Raw genomic sequence first — 17869 nt, 5'->3', positions numbered from 1 at the left:
TTATCGGGAAACGTTCAATCACTGCTGTCACCAGGTCTGCAGATTTCTTTGTTACATCCTGCTCCGCGTTCATGCATCACATTTACTGTGAACGCATTCAGTTTTTGAGCATGGTTTTGCAATTTTCCACCCCCTTACTCTGTGTTTACACACTTCAATTCCACCTCCCTTTTTCAACATTTCATTTTCATTTGGCAGCTTTCTTCAAAACGCTGTGTAAATAACTCATTTCCCTCTGATCTACGATCTGATGAACACTCTCCTCAGCTTTCCCCAGGGGCCGCAAGGAAACACTGTTAACACCTTCATGGGGCTGTTGATTTACTCTTCTTTTGAGCTGCGCCTCCTCATGTTTGATAATCATTTGTCACTCTGTCTTGCTCTGTGGCAGACGGATAAATAGCGCTGAGTCCCGATCTTTCTGTCTTTGATTAGCTCGCTTCATGGCAGTTTAAGTGAGTGGGTGACAAATCACCAGCAGTTTTTATTTTCTTAAAGACCATCTCCAGAGGAAATCAAGTTTTTAACCAATGTTACCCTGCCCTAATGGTGTTTATATATTCGTCTTTTTATATATATATATCGAAAGAAACGGATTCAGTCACAGTTTCATACAAATGAAAGAAACCACCCCCATTAGCTATGTGGTTGGTTTTTCATATCAGTGAAGTGGAGAAGAAGAGATGGGTCCAGTTTCCTGTTGCAAAGGCTGAGTTATGTGGCTAATGTTGTAGAGAGCAACACATGAAAAACATTACTATTCTGATACACTGACTTCTGGACAACAACAACACATTTCTTCTTCTTCTTTGTTGTCTTCTAATTCATCTTCCACTTCTTTTTGTTTTTGTTGTTTTTCTTCTTGTTCTTCTTCTCCTTCGTCTTCTTTTTTGTTTTCTTCTTCGTCGTCTCCTTCGTCTTTTTTGTCGTCTTTTTTGTCTTCTTTTTTGTCTTCTTCTTCTCCTTTGTCTTCTTTTTCTTCATCTTCTTCTTCGTGTTCTTCGTCTTCTACATCTTCTACATCTACTTTTTCATATTCCTCTCCCCCTCATCATCTTCTTTTTCATCTTCTTCTTTGTCTTCTTCATTTTCTTCTTCGTCGTCTCCATCTCCTTTTTCTTCTTCTTCCTCTTCTTTGTCCTTTTTTTTCATTTTCCAGCTCAAACATGCACAACTCCGTTTCTACTGTAATACAACTTTCTGCTGTGTGTTGCAGATTTTGTTTTACAGCGATTGATCAGAGTCAAAGGTGAACAGGGACCTTAACCTGTAAGCAGACAGCAGGTTTTCAAACATGTACGGCCACAGTTTATGGCATAAAGACATTCTCTTCATGAAAAAAAAAACAGTTTTGAATATGTAAGCTTAAAGAACTGAGATACTTTTTGGGAGTTTAATCAAAGCCAGGAGACGGGGTCATTTTTTCATTCGTGCCATATTGTGGCAAATCCTTGATGATATTCAAAAGACATTTTTTTGTGTGTGCTGTATAAAAGCTGAGCAGCAATGTAATTACAAAACAAGCCGTTGTACAGGAGCTGTAATCTGGATATAAAACATTTACAGCAGTTATTTTATTATATATATATGTGTGTGTGTGTGTGTGGATTCATAGTTAATGTGGTAGCTTTCACCCCTCTCTGTCCCTCTAGACTGAATTACCAACAAAAGCGAGTCAACTGCAGGGTATAAGTTGACATTTAAACCTTTGTGGTGCTTTGCAGTGCTGAAGGGGCTAAATGAAAGGTTCTCTGTGTTGCTTGTTTTGGTCTGCATTTAACTCTAACCTTTCCATTGTTTAGGTATTCCTCTTAATGGTGCCTATAATTGAGGCTTACATTAATTCCCATTTTCAACTGCAGACAGTTCCGTCAGTCGAAATGTTAAGTACAGGTAGCGCTTATTGTCCATTCATTTTATAGCTGCCCTATACATCAGAGTCAAATTATTATTTCTTTTCTTTCCGTTTTAAATCAAAGCTGTTTGAGCAATAATGTGCAAAACTTTTATATTCCAGAGCTACTTTTTGCAGATGAATATCACAGACTTCATGAAGGCAGGATAATTAAGTGCACTTCACCATTTTAGATGCGTGTTTACTCTGCTTGTCTGATGAGAATTTTACTTTGTGAAAAGGTTAAATGAGGTGCCTCAGTTTGTTGACTTAATAAAGTAACTGGGTACTCGCCGTGCTGATTGTAGCATCAGTTAAGTCAGATAAAGAATTGTTGTTGTTTTTTTTCATCTGTCATGTTTATTAGATATGTGCATGTGAGAAGCAGTGTCATTGCCAATTAAAAGTTTATAATGAGAATTTCCTGATTTGTCGAAGTGGGAAGCAGCAAGAATAGAACGGCTGGAACGTTTGCAGGTTGGTTGCTTTGTTGCCAGGTGTATTCTGGTGACGCACATGTTCTCCTGAGCGTGATCCTGTTTCTTTGTCAAAGTTGGCAGGACACTGAAACTGAAGCACGTTGGCACATTACACAGCAGCTCCAGCACCGTCGGTGTGTGATTTAGTGTGAATGGGTGATTGAGAAACATTGTAAAGAGCTTTGATTACTGCTGGAAAACTGGCAGAAAAAAGAGCAATTTATTACAGCCCATTTAACTTTTAATGCAGGTCACCCTCTGAACCGCATTCACACTTGGTATTAACTTACATTGTAGTACAAGCTAAAGGCTTTGTAGAAGGAAACACGATGGCTGCCTGGATTTGCATCCTGTGTCCTTTATATCAGCGGTCCCCAACCTTTTTGCACCACGGACCGGTTTTTTGCAAGAGCATTTTCTACGGACCAATCATCGTGCACATGGCAAAAAAATATTGTTTTTTCTATTAATAAGTTTCATGAATGAATGAATGAAATGACTTGCTAAATACGTGTTCACTTTTTCTTCTGTCTCCGTATCAAGTCTCTCCCACTTTCCAAAGAAGCTCTCCTGAGATGTTTTTTTTTTATTTTTTAAATGTATTTCAGTGGCGGTTAGACTGACGGCTTCGTTTAATGGCCGAGCATGAAAACTCGTAAGAGTCAAGTGCGAGAAACAAGCACAGACGGATGTGACGGAAGGACGAGCTGGTCATTTTTCAAAATAAAACACCCTACAGACTCTGCTGGAAATAAAAATAAACCAATAAAATGTTTTTTTTTTCTTTCTGTGCAGCCCGGTACCAAATGACCCACAGCCTGGCACTGGTCCACGGTCCGGTGGTTGGGGACCGCTGCTTTATATGGTTAGATTTAGTCAACAAAGTTCAGGCTTTTGAAAGGTCGGGGCTTTAACCCTTTCGACAGTATAGCCTGATATACCGGGCTGGCATTACAACTCCCGTTCAACACTGCAGACCACTATATCAGTCTGCAGGGTATTGCGGGATATTCGCTACCTAGTTTCCGAAATGTTTATAAGCGATCAAAACTAACGAACTCATTACAAGACTTTGGCTGATGTCTCAGTATATAAGAACTGATGATTAATTGCATATATCCCTGCTAATTGTGAAGTTTACCTTTTCTTTGTCACACCTGTATTTCACCTGTATGTATATGACAAGAGTAAACTTCCACATATATATTTAACCGTCAAATTGTCTGCTTTTGATTGATACCAGATATTTAATGATGTGAAGTCTGCTTAAGAATCTATGAGTGATTAATCAAAACCATATCTGATCATGAATTTCAAGCAGAGTTACTGAGTGTTGAAGTGAATACACATTCACTTAGTGTTGAAAGGCTTAATGTACTGTTGAATGTAACTGTTTTGAATCAACTCTAACCTTAACCACTTGTGTGCCGCGGCATAGATTTTTGAAAACACTCGTGCAACAGCTGTTTTCAAGAACATTTTGTCAGTCGGCAAACATAAATATATTAGATAATATTTTACTGAAATGTTTGTCGCTGACATCATGTGACTTGATGGGTATATTTTTTAGCAACATTGCGTTACTCGGTTGATAAATTAAATAAAACTAAGAAGGTGGCATTACATTTTTGCTCATTTTGAAGAATCTAGATGTAATTCCTAGGAAGTGGCCTATATTAAACACAGAGCAACAAGGATGTTGTTAGAATGGCCACATCCCATCTGGGGCTGCTTGACTCACTTTGACGTTAGAGTTTAGCCAGCCTAAACGCAGTCTTTACACACCGGCTACGTTCTTTCACTCAAGCTGAGAGGTTACCTTATTCCTTATCCATCAAGCAAACCCAGGAAAACAACTCCTTCTCCAGCGAAGGGGGGAAAAAGCCAGTGTAATACGTTGCAGTACATCTGTTGTGAAAAGGCTCCTATCTAATTGTAAAGCTGAGTTCCAAGTAGAACGTGAGTATCATCAATACAGTAAAGCCCGAAAATAACTCCATGTGAAGGTATTTCTCCAAAATATGTACCCCGTAACTCCATGACCATATCATCAGATAAACTGAATTTACATTTGTACATTTGTTGTTTTGATCCTGAGAGACATCACCCTCCATGCTGTTCTGTTGTGCCAACTTCGGCCCAAACAGGATTTAGCTTCATGAAATAGCAAAATGGACATTCGTAAATATGTCTGGTTCATATCTGCTCCTAAGGGAATAAAGCATTTCAGGTGTTCCTGACCTCATGGGGCTTTCTGTCGTACCACCCTCAGGACAAACATCACATGTTTTGGTGAAGCTCTCAGAAATGGCCACTATGATGATCAGTCTTTTCTGCACTTTGATATTTTGGGATGTAACGGATGTTGTAGCAGCCTCACAACCACCAAACAGGCCTTTGAATCTTTCTTCTTCTTTTTTTTTTTTTTCTTCGTGTGGGATATTTGATGGTAAATTGTGTTGCACACAGTCTGCGGATGTGTCCTGACTATAATTAGAGTTCCGAAATAATTTAGCATTCACACTTGCTGTGAGTTTCATCATCTGCTCAGGCTCTGTTCAATAGGTCCCCTCTGAATAAATGACAACAAAGCAATGGGCAATTATAATAGAAAAATTGGTTTGTATGATAACATCAAGTTGACTGTGAAAGGGAAGGAAACTCGCTGCTTTTTTTTTTTTTTGGTACAGGAGAAGTGGAGGAGGGCTTGGGGAGATTGGGTCGCGGGGAGTTGGAAAGAACATTTCTTTTTTGTGTTCGTCACAGAGGTGGTCGTTTTCTTTACCGATGTAGGGTTCATGGCTATTACACAAGTTCCTGTTGATCATCAGCGGCACTTTTCTGGTGCAAAAGTAGCTCTGGGATTTAGATTCTGTGAGGAAACGTGGAGGTCCGCTCGGCTTTGTTCTTCACCGATCTCGAGTGCTTACACTGTTGTCCTTCTGTCGGGTGATCTGCTCATTGACCTTGCACAAAGTTTATGAGGAGCTACAAAAAAAAAATCACAGTAACGCAAAGCGAGTGCTCAGAGCAAGGTCAGAGCAACGGATTCATGGTGTGTTTTGTCTCATAAGTCGACTACTTTGCATAGCAATTGCGCAGTAAAAAAGTCATAGCTTTCCTCGTGGTGATTACACAGAATGAATTAAACATGCAGGTATTTGTAATTCATGGAAAATAGATATCTCTTCATTACCTTAAATAGAGCGCAGGTTGTCACGGAATGTCTTGCAAAGCTAAAATGTCAAAGCGCCTTGGACAGCTCCTCCACACACACACACACACACACACACACGCTGAAACATGATCCAAAGAAATGTGATATCCTAATCAAATTTAATGAGAGCAAACTGCATATTCCTGAAAGCGAGGCATTACGAACTGAACGCTGAATTTCATTTGCAATCATTAGTTTGTTTGAAGATGCTATTGCTCAATCTAATCTTTGAAAGAATACTTTAATACTTTATTAAATTAAATACTTTCATTAACTTCACTTGCATGGCAGGAAAATGAGTGAGTCAACAGTTGAAGGCGACGTTAACCGTGTGATGTAAAGTGACAGCAATCGAGAATGTACTCGGTAACTCCAGACGCTTCTGTCTTTAGCACCGTCAGAATTTTATTTACAGTCCTTCTTCAGTTGTTGGTTTAATTTTCTGTCGATCAAAGTTACTTATTTACATTTTTTTTTGTTTTTTTGTTCGTCGACTTTAGATATGAAACGAGGTAGATTCAAATCAACACTACTGCTTTCTTTTTCAATGTGCAGATCTGTAAAGTCCCCGCCTCTCCCTCCACTCACCTCCCCCTGGTTGCTGCAGCTCGAGCACACCAGCTCACCATCCATTCTGCTCAGACACTGCAAAATGACTACACACTACACAATGTCATTGTAAGATTAGAACAATTTAGCTGCATATGAGACTGTCATTCGCACAATGAAGTTTCAACATCAAAAAACACCAGATAGACACGTCAACAAGGTAAAAGCTGGAATTTTATTTTATTTCTTTTGCTGGAGGGCTGCTCCAGATCTCAACAAGCAGCATTGTGGCATTGGTATCTACTGCAGCCATGTAAATTTCATGAACTATTAAAAAGTCAACTGTAACTCTAAGAATCTTTGTATATCTATCCAAAAGATGAACCATTGTTTGAAGAAAGCCTTCTCTGCATTTTATATGTGGAGCTGATTAGTCTATTTAACACTTTCTGTTGTATAAATCTATCTTTTTGAGGTGACACAGTCTGTTTTTTTTTTTTTAACTTCCTCTGACACTTCTTTCCCATGTGGAGACTTGATGCAGACAAATTCCAAAACTGATAAACTTCTGATATTCACAGATTATTTAATTCTTTATGGGGCAAGTGACCATATTTGGTAACTTCCTTGGACGTTCAATATGTCCGCCCTGTGCCTCTCCTTGAGGTTAAAGAACCATGTGCTCTTTGATTTAGTGTTTATATTAGTGCCAATATCACTACCTTATGAAAAATGTCACTAAACAAATGTTCCAGGCACTTTATAAACACTTTGTTACTGGTTTGCAATGAACTCCATTTTGATTTATTTCTTGAGATTAGTGCCACTAACACCACTACCCCAAGAACAATGTGACTAAATGAACCTGCCAAGTGCTTTGTAAATACTTTGTTAGTGGTTGTGTGAGTATCATTACCTCAAACTAAAATGTTTCTGAATAAATGTTTTTGCAGTTTGTTACCTTTTCTTTTATTTATTATAAATTCCCTTTTTCTTAACCATAGACGGGCAACTTACCATATATGGTGACTTTATTAATCTTAAATTACAACATTTTTATTTATTTATTTTTTAAGTCACAAAAGTACAAATATCTTGACGTATCCTTTAACAACACCCTAGGGTTGAAATGTTCATTTTCCAAGTATTTCAAGGAGTGCCCTGTAAAGGGTTAAGCAATGAGGGTTGATTAAGGTGAGGTCAGTTTTGTTTCAGTGATCCCAGGTTTCCTAACTTGTCTCTGTGATCACAAGTATCCACTTTCATTGCCTCTAGTTTCTGTTTTATAGCCTGTATTTTCAATATAAGTCTTCTAAAGTATTTGGTTTGGATTCAGACAGTCAACGTGAATCATAAATCTTCATGGAAAAAAAAAAAAAAACCTGCTGGGGTTTTTTAATGCAACTTCCAGCAAACTGATTTTGCTCTGAAATTAAATGAAGTACTTGTTTGAGTGCAAAGTACAATTTTATCTGTAGTTTAGGTGTAAAAAAAGTACATGTCCAACACCACCTAGTAACAACTATCTGCAACGCTATGGTTCAAAATCTCTCCCTTGAGATGACAGTGAAACATTGCTCTTAGCCTGATGATAAGTCACCGTTTGAAGTCGTAGGCAGACGACAGTTTCTTATTTACCCAGCCAGCCTCAGTGAACAGTGTGCTGTGTTTTACCAAACTCATTGCAGTGATAACACACAGGCACAGATGCACCTAATTAAACACAAATGCTCTTTGTTTGTCGCTCATTTCCGTCTTCGCAGAGAGGAGCTGATGATCAGCTCGTCCTTTGACTCTCTGGAGGTCCTCCTGGATTCATTCGGACCCGTCAGAGACTGCACCAAAGACAACGGAGGCTGCAGCCGCAACTTCCGCTGCATATCCGACCGAAAGCTGGATTCCACCGGCTGTGTGGTGAGTCATCTTTCTTTTATAAAACTCTACCTGGAAGCTGCCATATGTCTGCCACAGAGGCAGAAGAAATGACCTTTCCTCTTAGATTTCTGTATAAATCAAATTCAAAGTATTACTGTCTGCACACATCCTTTTATGACTGAAGCAATATGGCAGCTTAACATTGAGTGCTTTTACCTCCAGCTGCTCCAACTCTTGGGGATTTTTGATCTTATGCCCACATACAGTCGATGGCCTCTTCGCTGCTGGTTAATATTCAGATGTTTTATGAATATCCTGTTGTGGTAATCGGTGTTTAAGTTCGTCCGGCTGTATAAATATTCATGGCCGTATCTGCGGGCCACAATGACCCGCATCAAGGACAAGCAGCAGCCCTGATCTAATTTTTCTGAGTAGACAGTTTAACTTTGACTCTTGTCTCATATGCCTCTTAGGCCGACAACACATTCATTACCTCCAGGTGGTGCTTAGCAACCAGGAAATGTAGCAGCCAGGTTTGTTTTCTTCTCCATCTGTTGGGGACTCCAGCAATATCGTTCTTGTTTTTTGCCGTATCTTAGCGCCGTCTGCTAGTGTTTTGCTTCTCCTAAATCCCCTCTTCTTTTGATAAGCTGTCAGGCATCATTCCTCCCCCCCTCCTTTCCTACAATTTAATTTCTTTTTGAGTACTTTGATGCACTTGAGTAGAGTCTTTTCAGGGGGGTTGGGGAGATGCTATTTATGCGATCCAGTATACTTATTTCTTGTAATGCATCTCGCGGAGAAGGTAACAGTTTGAGAGATTTTGAATTTGTTCTAATGGAAAGAGGCTTTACTTTTAGATTAGAGTGTAGACATGCATTTCCAAGCAATTATATACAGTGTGTAGGTGGTACCGTAAGCATTTGCACAGAGGAGTAAACATTACCTGGGGCAGCATGAAAAAAAAAAAGAGAAGCTGGAGTACATTTATTGATGACTGCCTTGCTTGGTCGTCACCCAACTGTAATCACTGTGAGTCTAAAACTTGAAACCATAAAGTTAGTGAGCTTAAAGAATCTAAATGGAAGATAGAAAATGGATTTTAGGCTCATGTTTTTTTCCGGTTTTGCCGTGCGTAGCATCACCACATCCTGCAAACTATAATCTGTTGCAACAACATGTAATGTAAATTGAGGACGTTCATTTCCCAGGATGGTGTCCTCATTAGATATGTCTTCTCATTCATGGTGTTATCTTTAAGCTGACACTGAATCATGCAAATGTTCAAGACGAAGTGTAGAAATGCTCAAATGGAAACCTTCACCAGATGTTGCAGACGATTTTGATGTTGTGAAATCTAAACTATGCTAAGACTACTGCATGCAGTTTGCCTTTCTGCTACTCTGGCAACTATTTTATTTGGCACACTATCTGGCACTAAAACTTTGCAGCCTAACTCTGCAGCTAAGTTCTTGTCAGGACAGAATATGATGGAACCACCAAATGACTTAATGCATCCCAGAGTGTCTTCCTTTACAACCCAGCAGCAGGCTGTTATAGTGGCCAAGACACAAAGCTAAATTTGCTTGTTTGTATTGATCAGTAATAGTCCAATGCAATGCAAAGAATTTATGTGGGCGTGACTTACTTAGAGAAATGGCATGTTGGTATGATAAACATTAGCACAGACGAGTACATGTGAAAACAAACAAACAAAAAAAAAACTGGTGTGATGTTTACCATCTTTAGCCCTAATCGCACGGGATTAGTGTTACCTCGGGACCAATGGTGATTTGTAATAATTGCGTAGGATGTCTGTGATCTTTATCCAGTGCGAATGCGTCATGTCTGTAATTTGTAAAGTAAAAATTCCACTGCAAATTACCTGCCGTATTTCGCCAAACACTGACGTCCTGTGATAATACCAGCCCCTTGTGAATCTGTATCTTAGCGATTGGGGGGTATTTTAGTTGGTACTTTTGTTATTTTTTAAGCTGTCGTGGTACCTTCTTTTTAGATAGTCCAGCCTTTTGTTAGTTTTCACACACTCTCTAACGTCCTTTATCGATGGGCAGGAGTTCCCTGTGAATGTCCTCCCAGATGGTGTGATTGTGTGTCATGTCATGAAATACCCTCTGGTACTGCGACTCACCCCACACGGCAATTTAATGTTTGTTTGCACGACCAGTGTCTTTTTTTTTTTTGCATGTAGCAGCCATTTTGCACATGGATGACACCAGCGGATGTTGCAACATGCACAGATTTGACATCATATCCGGGCTGTAATGTCAGTACATTCAAGTAAAATACAGACTTGGCTTATCCCGTGTGAATGCACTGCAAGAAAACACAGACTAATCTCGTGCAAATAGTACATGAGTTAACATTTGCTAACTTGCAGTCAATGCAAAGTGCTGCTGCATCTAAAGGGAAGGTTACACCTTTCAATCATCTCCACACTTCAGGACAGTCCATTGTTCCAGCAGTTTCGAAGACACTGTATTTCTCTCGAGTGGCAACCGAGAGCTCAGTTATCGTTACCTTTCCATACCTCAAGAATTGCGAACGTGGTAGCTACATATTTCACAGTACTGTGCCGTTCAGGTGCTACTTCAGTGAACCTTGAGCAGCTCTTTGGTACAAAGAATAATATCCACCTTTGCTAATGAAATAAGGCTTTTAAGCTTTTTGTCTTTTCATGGCTTGGTTGTGCCATTCTTTCAAAAACTAATGTTTATAAGTAATAACTCCTTGAAAACCATTTTCTGATCTGCAGAGCTTCAGTTTCAATCAACAGCAAATATTAAAAGCTTCTGAGCCCGTTAATGGATCTCATATCCGTAACGATGCACTCTGCTATGGCGTCTGCTATCTCTGCCTCTCTTTTCTCCGTTATCAATTTTTGGACCCGTTAGTTTCAAGTGTGGTTGAAAATGTTGGTGGCTATGACGCCTGGGGGGGACATATGAACAAGTTATTACTGGAATGGGCTGCTCTTGTTAGCCCTGGATTTCCCACAGTACTCTTTATATTTAATTAGAACTACTTGGCTCACTAGGCAACTATTTTCAAAGCAAAATGCATGTTTTTGGCGTATAATGTTACCATTCACATGGCAGATAAAAGCAGATTTATGAAAGCAGACATGCACTGAGTGAAATCCACCAACACTTGTTTTTTTTAGGGCGTCCAACAATAGCCAGCTGCTTATAGTATTCATGTGAGTTTTCTTCGTGCCAACCTGGTGTCAAACTGGATGTTGGGTGCACTGCCTTTCTCTTGTCATTGCTCAGTTTAAAGTGTTCCCACGCAGGTTAGGTCAGGCATTTCGTCTTCCTTTTTACCTGCCAAGATGAAGCGAAGCATGACGTTCACTGCTGTGTGTGAGAGATATACTAAGCACCTGAGTGGAGATGTTCAGTATATAACTCCACAAATAACAAATATCCACATAGCGTTGACAAAATGTGTTTTGCAGTTTGCTTTTATTGACATTTAGGAGAGAAAAAAAAAAACTGAATCCCAAAATTTAACATCTACGCAATGAGTGGATATCCAAGTATTTGATTATTCATGTCCAGCTCTAAAAAAAAAAATCTTTATTTCCTGTGGGCTTTAAATGTCACAAACCCGCTACTCAGGAGGAGCAAATCTCCTGGCTGAGCTCGTAGATACCATCATGAATGCATTCACCGCATATTCTCGTCACATCAAGTTCAAGGCCGCTGTGATCCACTTGAGTCTATCACAAATATCTAACTCGTTAGTTGTTAGAAGATAGGCGTTGGACCCTGTGTGGAACATTTGCTATCTAAAATTGCTTTAAAAAATTGTGAAAGGAGTCTCGTAAGTTGCAACAACATTGCAATGGAAGGCCCATCCATCCAATTTCCATCTGGTACCAGGAGATGACAGGGAGGATATTTTGAGCCAGCGCTTTGAAGTCTTGTAGGCATTTGGTTTTTATTTTTCGCTTAGTTAAGACATTCATTGTTTTCATGCTCTTCCCTGGTGTGGAAAAGCACCAGGAAAGCCCAGATATTTTGTTGTGATATCCTTCCTTTTATAGCATAATTACTGGATGATTTTAAACAACAGCTTGTATTCGCCAGTATCCAGAAGACTGCTTCTTTATGTTGCAGTGTGTTGCAAATCCTTGCCAAAAGCATCAGAAAAAAAAAATCCAATTCCTTCTCCCTGAAATTAGTCTCACATGGATCCAAAAAAGAAACAGTGAAAAGATGTCTTTCCAACGCTTTGAGGTGTCAGGAGACTCTTCTTTTGTATTCAATTAATTATTTATTGTCCTGTTTTATTTTTCTTCCCTGTGAGCATGTTGTACTGTAATATTTTTTTGAACCGCTGTGAAAGAACAACACAAGTGAATGCCTACTTACTGGAGTGCTTAATGTTTCTGTTTTCTCATTTTTTAATGTTCACTAAGCTCTGCTTTAACCACAAATGGAACAGAAATTCGTCCCAGGAATTAATCTATGATTTCACACTTGAGCAGAGTCCTGTTGAGAAGGAGCTGGACAGTATGTAAGATAAGAAAAAAAAGATTATAAGGAGCACCGTGAAGGATCTGAAAACACTTAGCAGAAGAGATATTCTGGCGCTGCTATTAAATGCATTTTATTTGGAACAAGAAAGCTTGAAGTTGTGCACAAGGCTGTATATTCAGTTTTTCTTCCAAGCTTTATCGCTTGTGAACTTCCAATTTATGAGAAATTCTTTCACATACTGTTACAGTATGTGTCCAATATGACTTCAAAGGTGTATAAAAAGAATTTACCATTCTGTCCAACTATCTGTACCATTCTGCTCAAGCACAACAGGCCACGCAGGCTTTTGTAATATGCACTGTTACTCTGATCTACACACTGATTAGCCTCTGACTGGTGAAGGGAACAGCACTGACCATCTCGTTACACTGCAATGTTTTGCTGGGAACCCTTGGTGTTCATGTGGATACCATTTTAAAACATACCACTTCACCTAAACATTGTTCCAGACCAAACATACGATGCATAGTAATGGCACTCCTTGGGTGGCTGTGGCTCAGGTGGTAGAGCAGGTTGTCCTCCAATCGCAAGGTTGGAGGTTCAATCCCCCGCCCATCCACAGTCGAAGTGTCCTTGGGCAAGACACTGAACCCAAAGTTGCTCCCAATGGCAGGCAGCACCTTGCATGGCAGCTCTGTCACCATTGGTGTGTGAATGGGTGAATGAGAAAACATTGTAAAGTGCTATATAAGTGACCATTTACCTTTTTTTTTTTACCAGTCCTTGATGACAACAGAACACAAAACTGCTCACTTGAAGAACACAACCAAGAGTCTAAGACGTTGCCTTTGCTTCCAAATTCCCCAGATTCAACTGAGCATCTGCGTAATGTGCCGGAACAAGTCAGATTGACAGAAATCCAACCCTACAATCCAAATGATCTGCCGCCAACATCCTAGTGTCAGACTCCCAAAGAGAGTCCACGTCCATGAGCCAATGGGTCAGACCTGTTTTGATGGCACGATCTATGCCGTATGTCTGTGAAGATTCTCAGTCATCCAGGTCATGGTTGTTCTCGTAGTTTAATCGTAGCAACTGGACTTGCTTGAGTTTTTTGAAGACGTTTCACCTCTCATCCAAGATCCTGATGAAGCCTTTTGGATGAGAGGTGAAACGTCTTCAAGAACCTCAAGCAAGTCCAGTTGCTACGATTAAATTACGATAAAGATCTGTACAATATTAGACAGGCGATTTGAGTGGAGTGACCAACTGGTTTTCATGCCCCTGTTGCCAGAACCACGCAAATGCTGTTCACTCAAACAAAACGTCACAGTAGCAGAGCACTGTATGGACCAAACTCAAAACGATAAAAAAAACAAATTCCTCAGAGGTTTTTTTTTTTATTGAGACGCTCTCATGATTGAAAATGTTTCAGACTTGCCATGGCTCAGAACAAAAGTTTAACAAATTCCAAATGAACAATTAAAACTCTGTTGAGGGGTAAAATGCACATTTAAACCAAGTATTTTCTCTCATCACACGGTTGCAAAAAAACATGACTGCAGCTAATTTGAAAGTCCCACCAATTAACTAGGTAGATATGTAAATATGCATTAAGAATTACCACTCTTGAGTAGCACTGTGCAGGGAAAATGTTCTGAACCAATCACTAATATATACTAAAATGTGATAATTCCATCCATTATCTAGACACCACTTAATCCTCACTAGGGTCGTGGGGGCTGGAGTCTATCCCAGCTGACTTGGGGTGAAGGCAGGGGACACCCTGGACAGGTCACCAGTCTATCACAGGGCTACACTTAGAGACAACAAAGCACACTACGGACAATTTAGAATCACCAATTGACCACAACATGTTTTTGGACTGTGTGGGAAGAAGCCGGAGAACCCGGAGAGAACCCACGCTGCACAGGGAGAACATGCAAAGTCCATTCAGAAAGATCTCAGGCGTCCTCACCGGGACATGAACCGGCAACCTTCTAGCTTTGAGGCGTCAGCGCTAACAACTGAGTCACCGTGCAGCCCTAAAATGTGACAATTGAAATGTAAAATGAATATTTACAGCAAAAGAAAGCAAATAGAGCCACCTGTATCTTACAGTGCAGCATTAGTCCAGGATTAAGTAAGATAGCTTTCAACAGAACTTGAACAAATCACGTCTCATTTGTTCAAAGGTTTTTTTGAGTCACCAAGAAGATGACAGCTCGAAAGTGTTTAGCTGCTCATTTAGTGTCTTATTTGTGACATTTTCTTCACTTGGATTTGTGCATTTATACTATCACACAGACACACCAGTCTGCCAGGTTCACATCGTTTGAAGTGCACTTTATAATGTAACGCCAGTTTGCTTATGTTCTCCTTTCAGCATAATGAGGACCGGTTGTTAATTAGCGTATCTGGCATGTTATAAAAATCCTCATACTGAACGTGTCAGTGAATGTCTACTGACAGCATATTTAATTTGTTTCCAAATTTAAACGTGAGATGTTGCGATACATGATCTCCTTGTAGTGACTGCTTTGATTATATATCTATATATATATAAAGTGAGATGTGGGTTAATATGAATAAAAGAAGTCTGCTTTTATAATATAAAAGTCATTTATATGATATATGGAAGACACTATTGGTCTTGTTTACACATTCAGCTAAATTTATATTTGACTTTGCTTCAAAATAAAAGATGAATATTTAAATCAAAGATGAACGTTAAACTTGAGTGTCACAAAACACTTTATCAAGGGACCTCCAGTAAATTAATTAACCAGAATTAAATAATAAAACAAAAGTAACTGACACAATATGTGACTTTATATTTTCATACACTGCATAAGGAGCACAGCGTTGAGGTTTTCTTCTCAGTGGCTCATTATTCTTCATGTTACAAACTGCAAACAGGCTTTTATTTTGAAAGGCATCCATTAGCTTTAGCTGCATTGCCCTCCGTATTTCACTGAGGTATCAATCAAACCGTCTCATTCCGCTCCTGGGTCTGCTGCTCCCTGTTTCACAACTATATCTTCTTCTTCTTCCATTTCATTGCTTTTTCATTTTTATGTTCTGTTTTTGACTAAATAAACGGTCCAGTGGGGTTTATTGCATCTTACTGAGCAACACGCAGTATTTCACAGGTGGAGCTGAACTGCGGCTGGCTCGTAAATGTGTTAAAATGTTAGTATTTCCTCACTCTTTTGTCTTTTTATTTCATTTTCTTTATTAAGTTCGGTGATCTCGTCTCGCAACTGAACTGCCTTCGTCTGAGCTCTCCTTCGTTTGCCGAATCTGCCTGGAAGTCCCAAGTGCTGCCTCTGCTGCTGCTGTCTTACTAAATCAGATGGTAATTACACACAGATTGTGAGCATAAATTGAATGAAAGAGGCATCGCAAATTTGCCCTGCACTTTTATTTATGTAAATCTGGCCCCAAATGTGCACAATTATCAATCACGAAGGAGATAAGAAGGTGCAGGTGAGGGTTTTTTTTTTTTTTTTNTTTTTTTTTTTTTTTTGGAGATGTGGCTGCAGCTTAATTTAAAAATTTGCCCACAGATGTTGAATATTTGTTGATTTTGCTGATTTTTTTTATTTCCTCTGCTACAAGAATAGTTTATCACAGTGAGCCCGAATCGATTTGTGTTCAATTTGAATAAGATATGTCAGTATTACCCCGTTTATCAGCCTAACAACCACCTATTAACATGACTGCAAGTTAGCGACGCCGTTGATCTTCACCCACACAGACTTCCATCCCACTCCTGTCCATCACCACGCGGCGCCGCACTCCGCTGCCGTCGCATATATTACTGTGTGTTTTAGTAATTATCTCATGACTGTCGAGCTTATAAATGAGCCTCTCATCCGTCTAATCAGGGTGGTAAACTGGCTCGGTCCCAGCGCTCTGATTCCACCCTAATCAATTAACACCTTGTCTGAATCCGCGCTGCCAGTAGCTGTCCTGTCTGCGTTTAATATCTTCCCCCCTCTCTCGCGCACGAGAGAGAGAGCCCTGACGCCGGCGGTCCGTCGCTGACCGACCCGCTCCGTCTCGCTGATATATTGCACTCCTGGGGAGAGGCAGCGAGCGGCGCCTGTGGAAGTGAGAGTGTAATAATCACAGGATGATTGTGAGATTAATTAGCTTCGTCTTGTCACTTGTCTAGCCCTGCAAAATGGTGGAAAACAAGGATGTTGTTGACAGAACAGATTGCCGCAAAGATGGAATGACGAGAAGAGCTGGGCGCCGTCCAAACACCTCAGTGTGTGTGTGTGTGTGTGTGTAGTTTGAGACATAAACCTCTATGAATATTGCTCATTGATGCTGTTTTGGTGTGTTTGAGAGAGGTCATTTAAGTCTGACTTGGATGAAGTTCATGTCGAGGATGTGAACAAAGCATTCATCAATAAAAACACTAATGAAAAAAAGTTCACAAAAACCTCCATCCATCCATCCATCCATCCATCCATCCATCCATCCATCCATCCAGAGACAGACAACCAAGCACCCTCACATTCACACCGACAGACAATTTAGAATCACCAGTTAACCTCAACATTTTTTTGGACTGTGTGGGAGGAAGCCGGAGAACCCGGAGAGAACCCACGCTGCACGGGGAGAACATGCAAACTCCACGCAGAAAGATCCTGGGTGTCCTCACCGGGATGCAAACCCTTCTAGCTGCGAGGTGACGGTGCTAACCACTGAGCCACCGTGCAGCCTCACAAAAACATAGATATGAAAATAAAGCAAGAATATATGAAGTTTCACAAAATGTATTCTAAAAGAAAAACACATTGTATTGACAGTTTTTAAAGTGCAAATCAAAAGAAGCTGAAAATAAAGACAGAAAATGTGAAAATTAGTTGAAGAGAATAACAGGATGGAAAACACAGGAGGATTATATCTAATTAGTGGAAGAGAAAAGAATGAGTGGACCATGGAGAGTAACAAAAAACAGAAAAAAGAAGAGATACTAACAAATGAAATTACTACAATTACTTAGAAGTGATGGACAAAACATCCTTTCATAGCGGGAGGTCAGAGCGATGGTTAATTCATTTAGTCAGTTCTTTGTCAGATGAGGCTCTGACCCTGCTGAAGAGATGTCTGACAGAAGTGCTAAATGTGATACTGATAATTGTTGTACTGATAACCACAGCACTATTGTATATCAAATTTGGGAACAAATGAAATGAAACCAAATTTATTTATTTACATGGTGCATTAACCTGAGTTGATCAAAGTGCTGCACATGTTATAAAACACGTAATGAAGATATGTGTGACAAAAGAGACGACAGGAAACAGAATGAAAACCTGTAGATTTATATGTA

General features: G+C 39.8%; 1 protein-coding gene across 1 annotated transcript in view; it reads left to right on the top strand.

Annotated features, from left to right (window-relative positions):
* The window catches only part of astn1 (astrotactin 1), a gene marked incomplete at its 5' end in the record, with an annotated part of 380551 nt that overhangs the window by 91802 nt on the left and 270880 nt on the right, over positions 1 to 17869 (top strand). Inside the window, one exon of the mRNA XM_008278851.1 lies at positions 7903 to 8053. Coding sequence (XP_008277073.1) covers positions 7903 to 8053 — 151 coding nt within the window. The remainder of the gene's footprint in view (positions 1 to 7902; positions 8054 to 17869) is intronic.

This window comes from Stegastes partitus, unplaced genomic scaffold, assembly GCF_000690725.1.
Source record: "Stegastes partitus isolate 25-593 unplaced genomic scaffold, Stegastes_partitus-1.0.2 Scaffold134, whole genome shotgun sequence".
NCBI lineage: Eukaryota > Metazoa > Chordata > Actinopteri > Pomacentridae > Stegastes > Stegastes partitus.
This window is presented reverse-complemented; position numbering and strand designations above follow the sequence as displayed.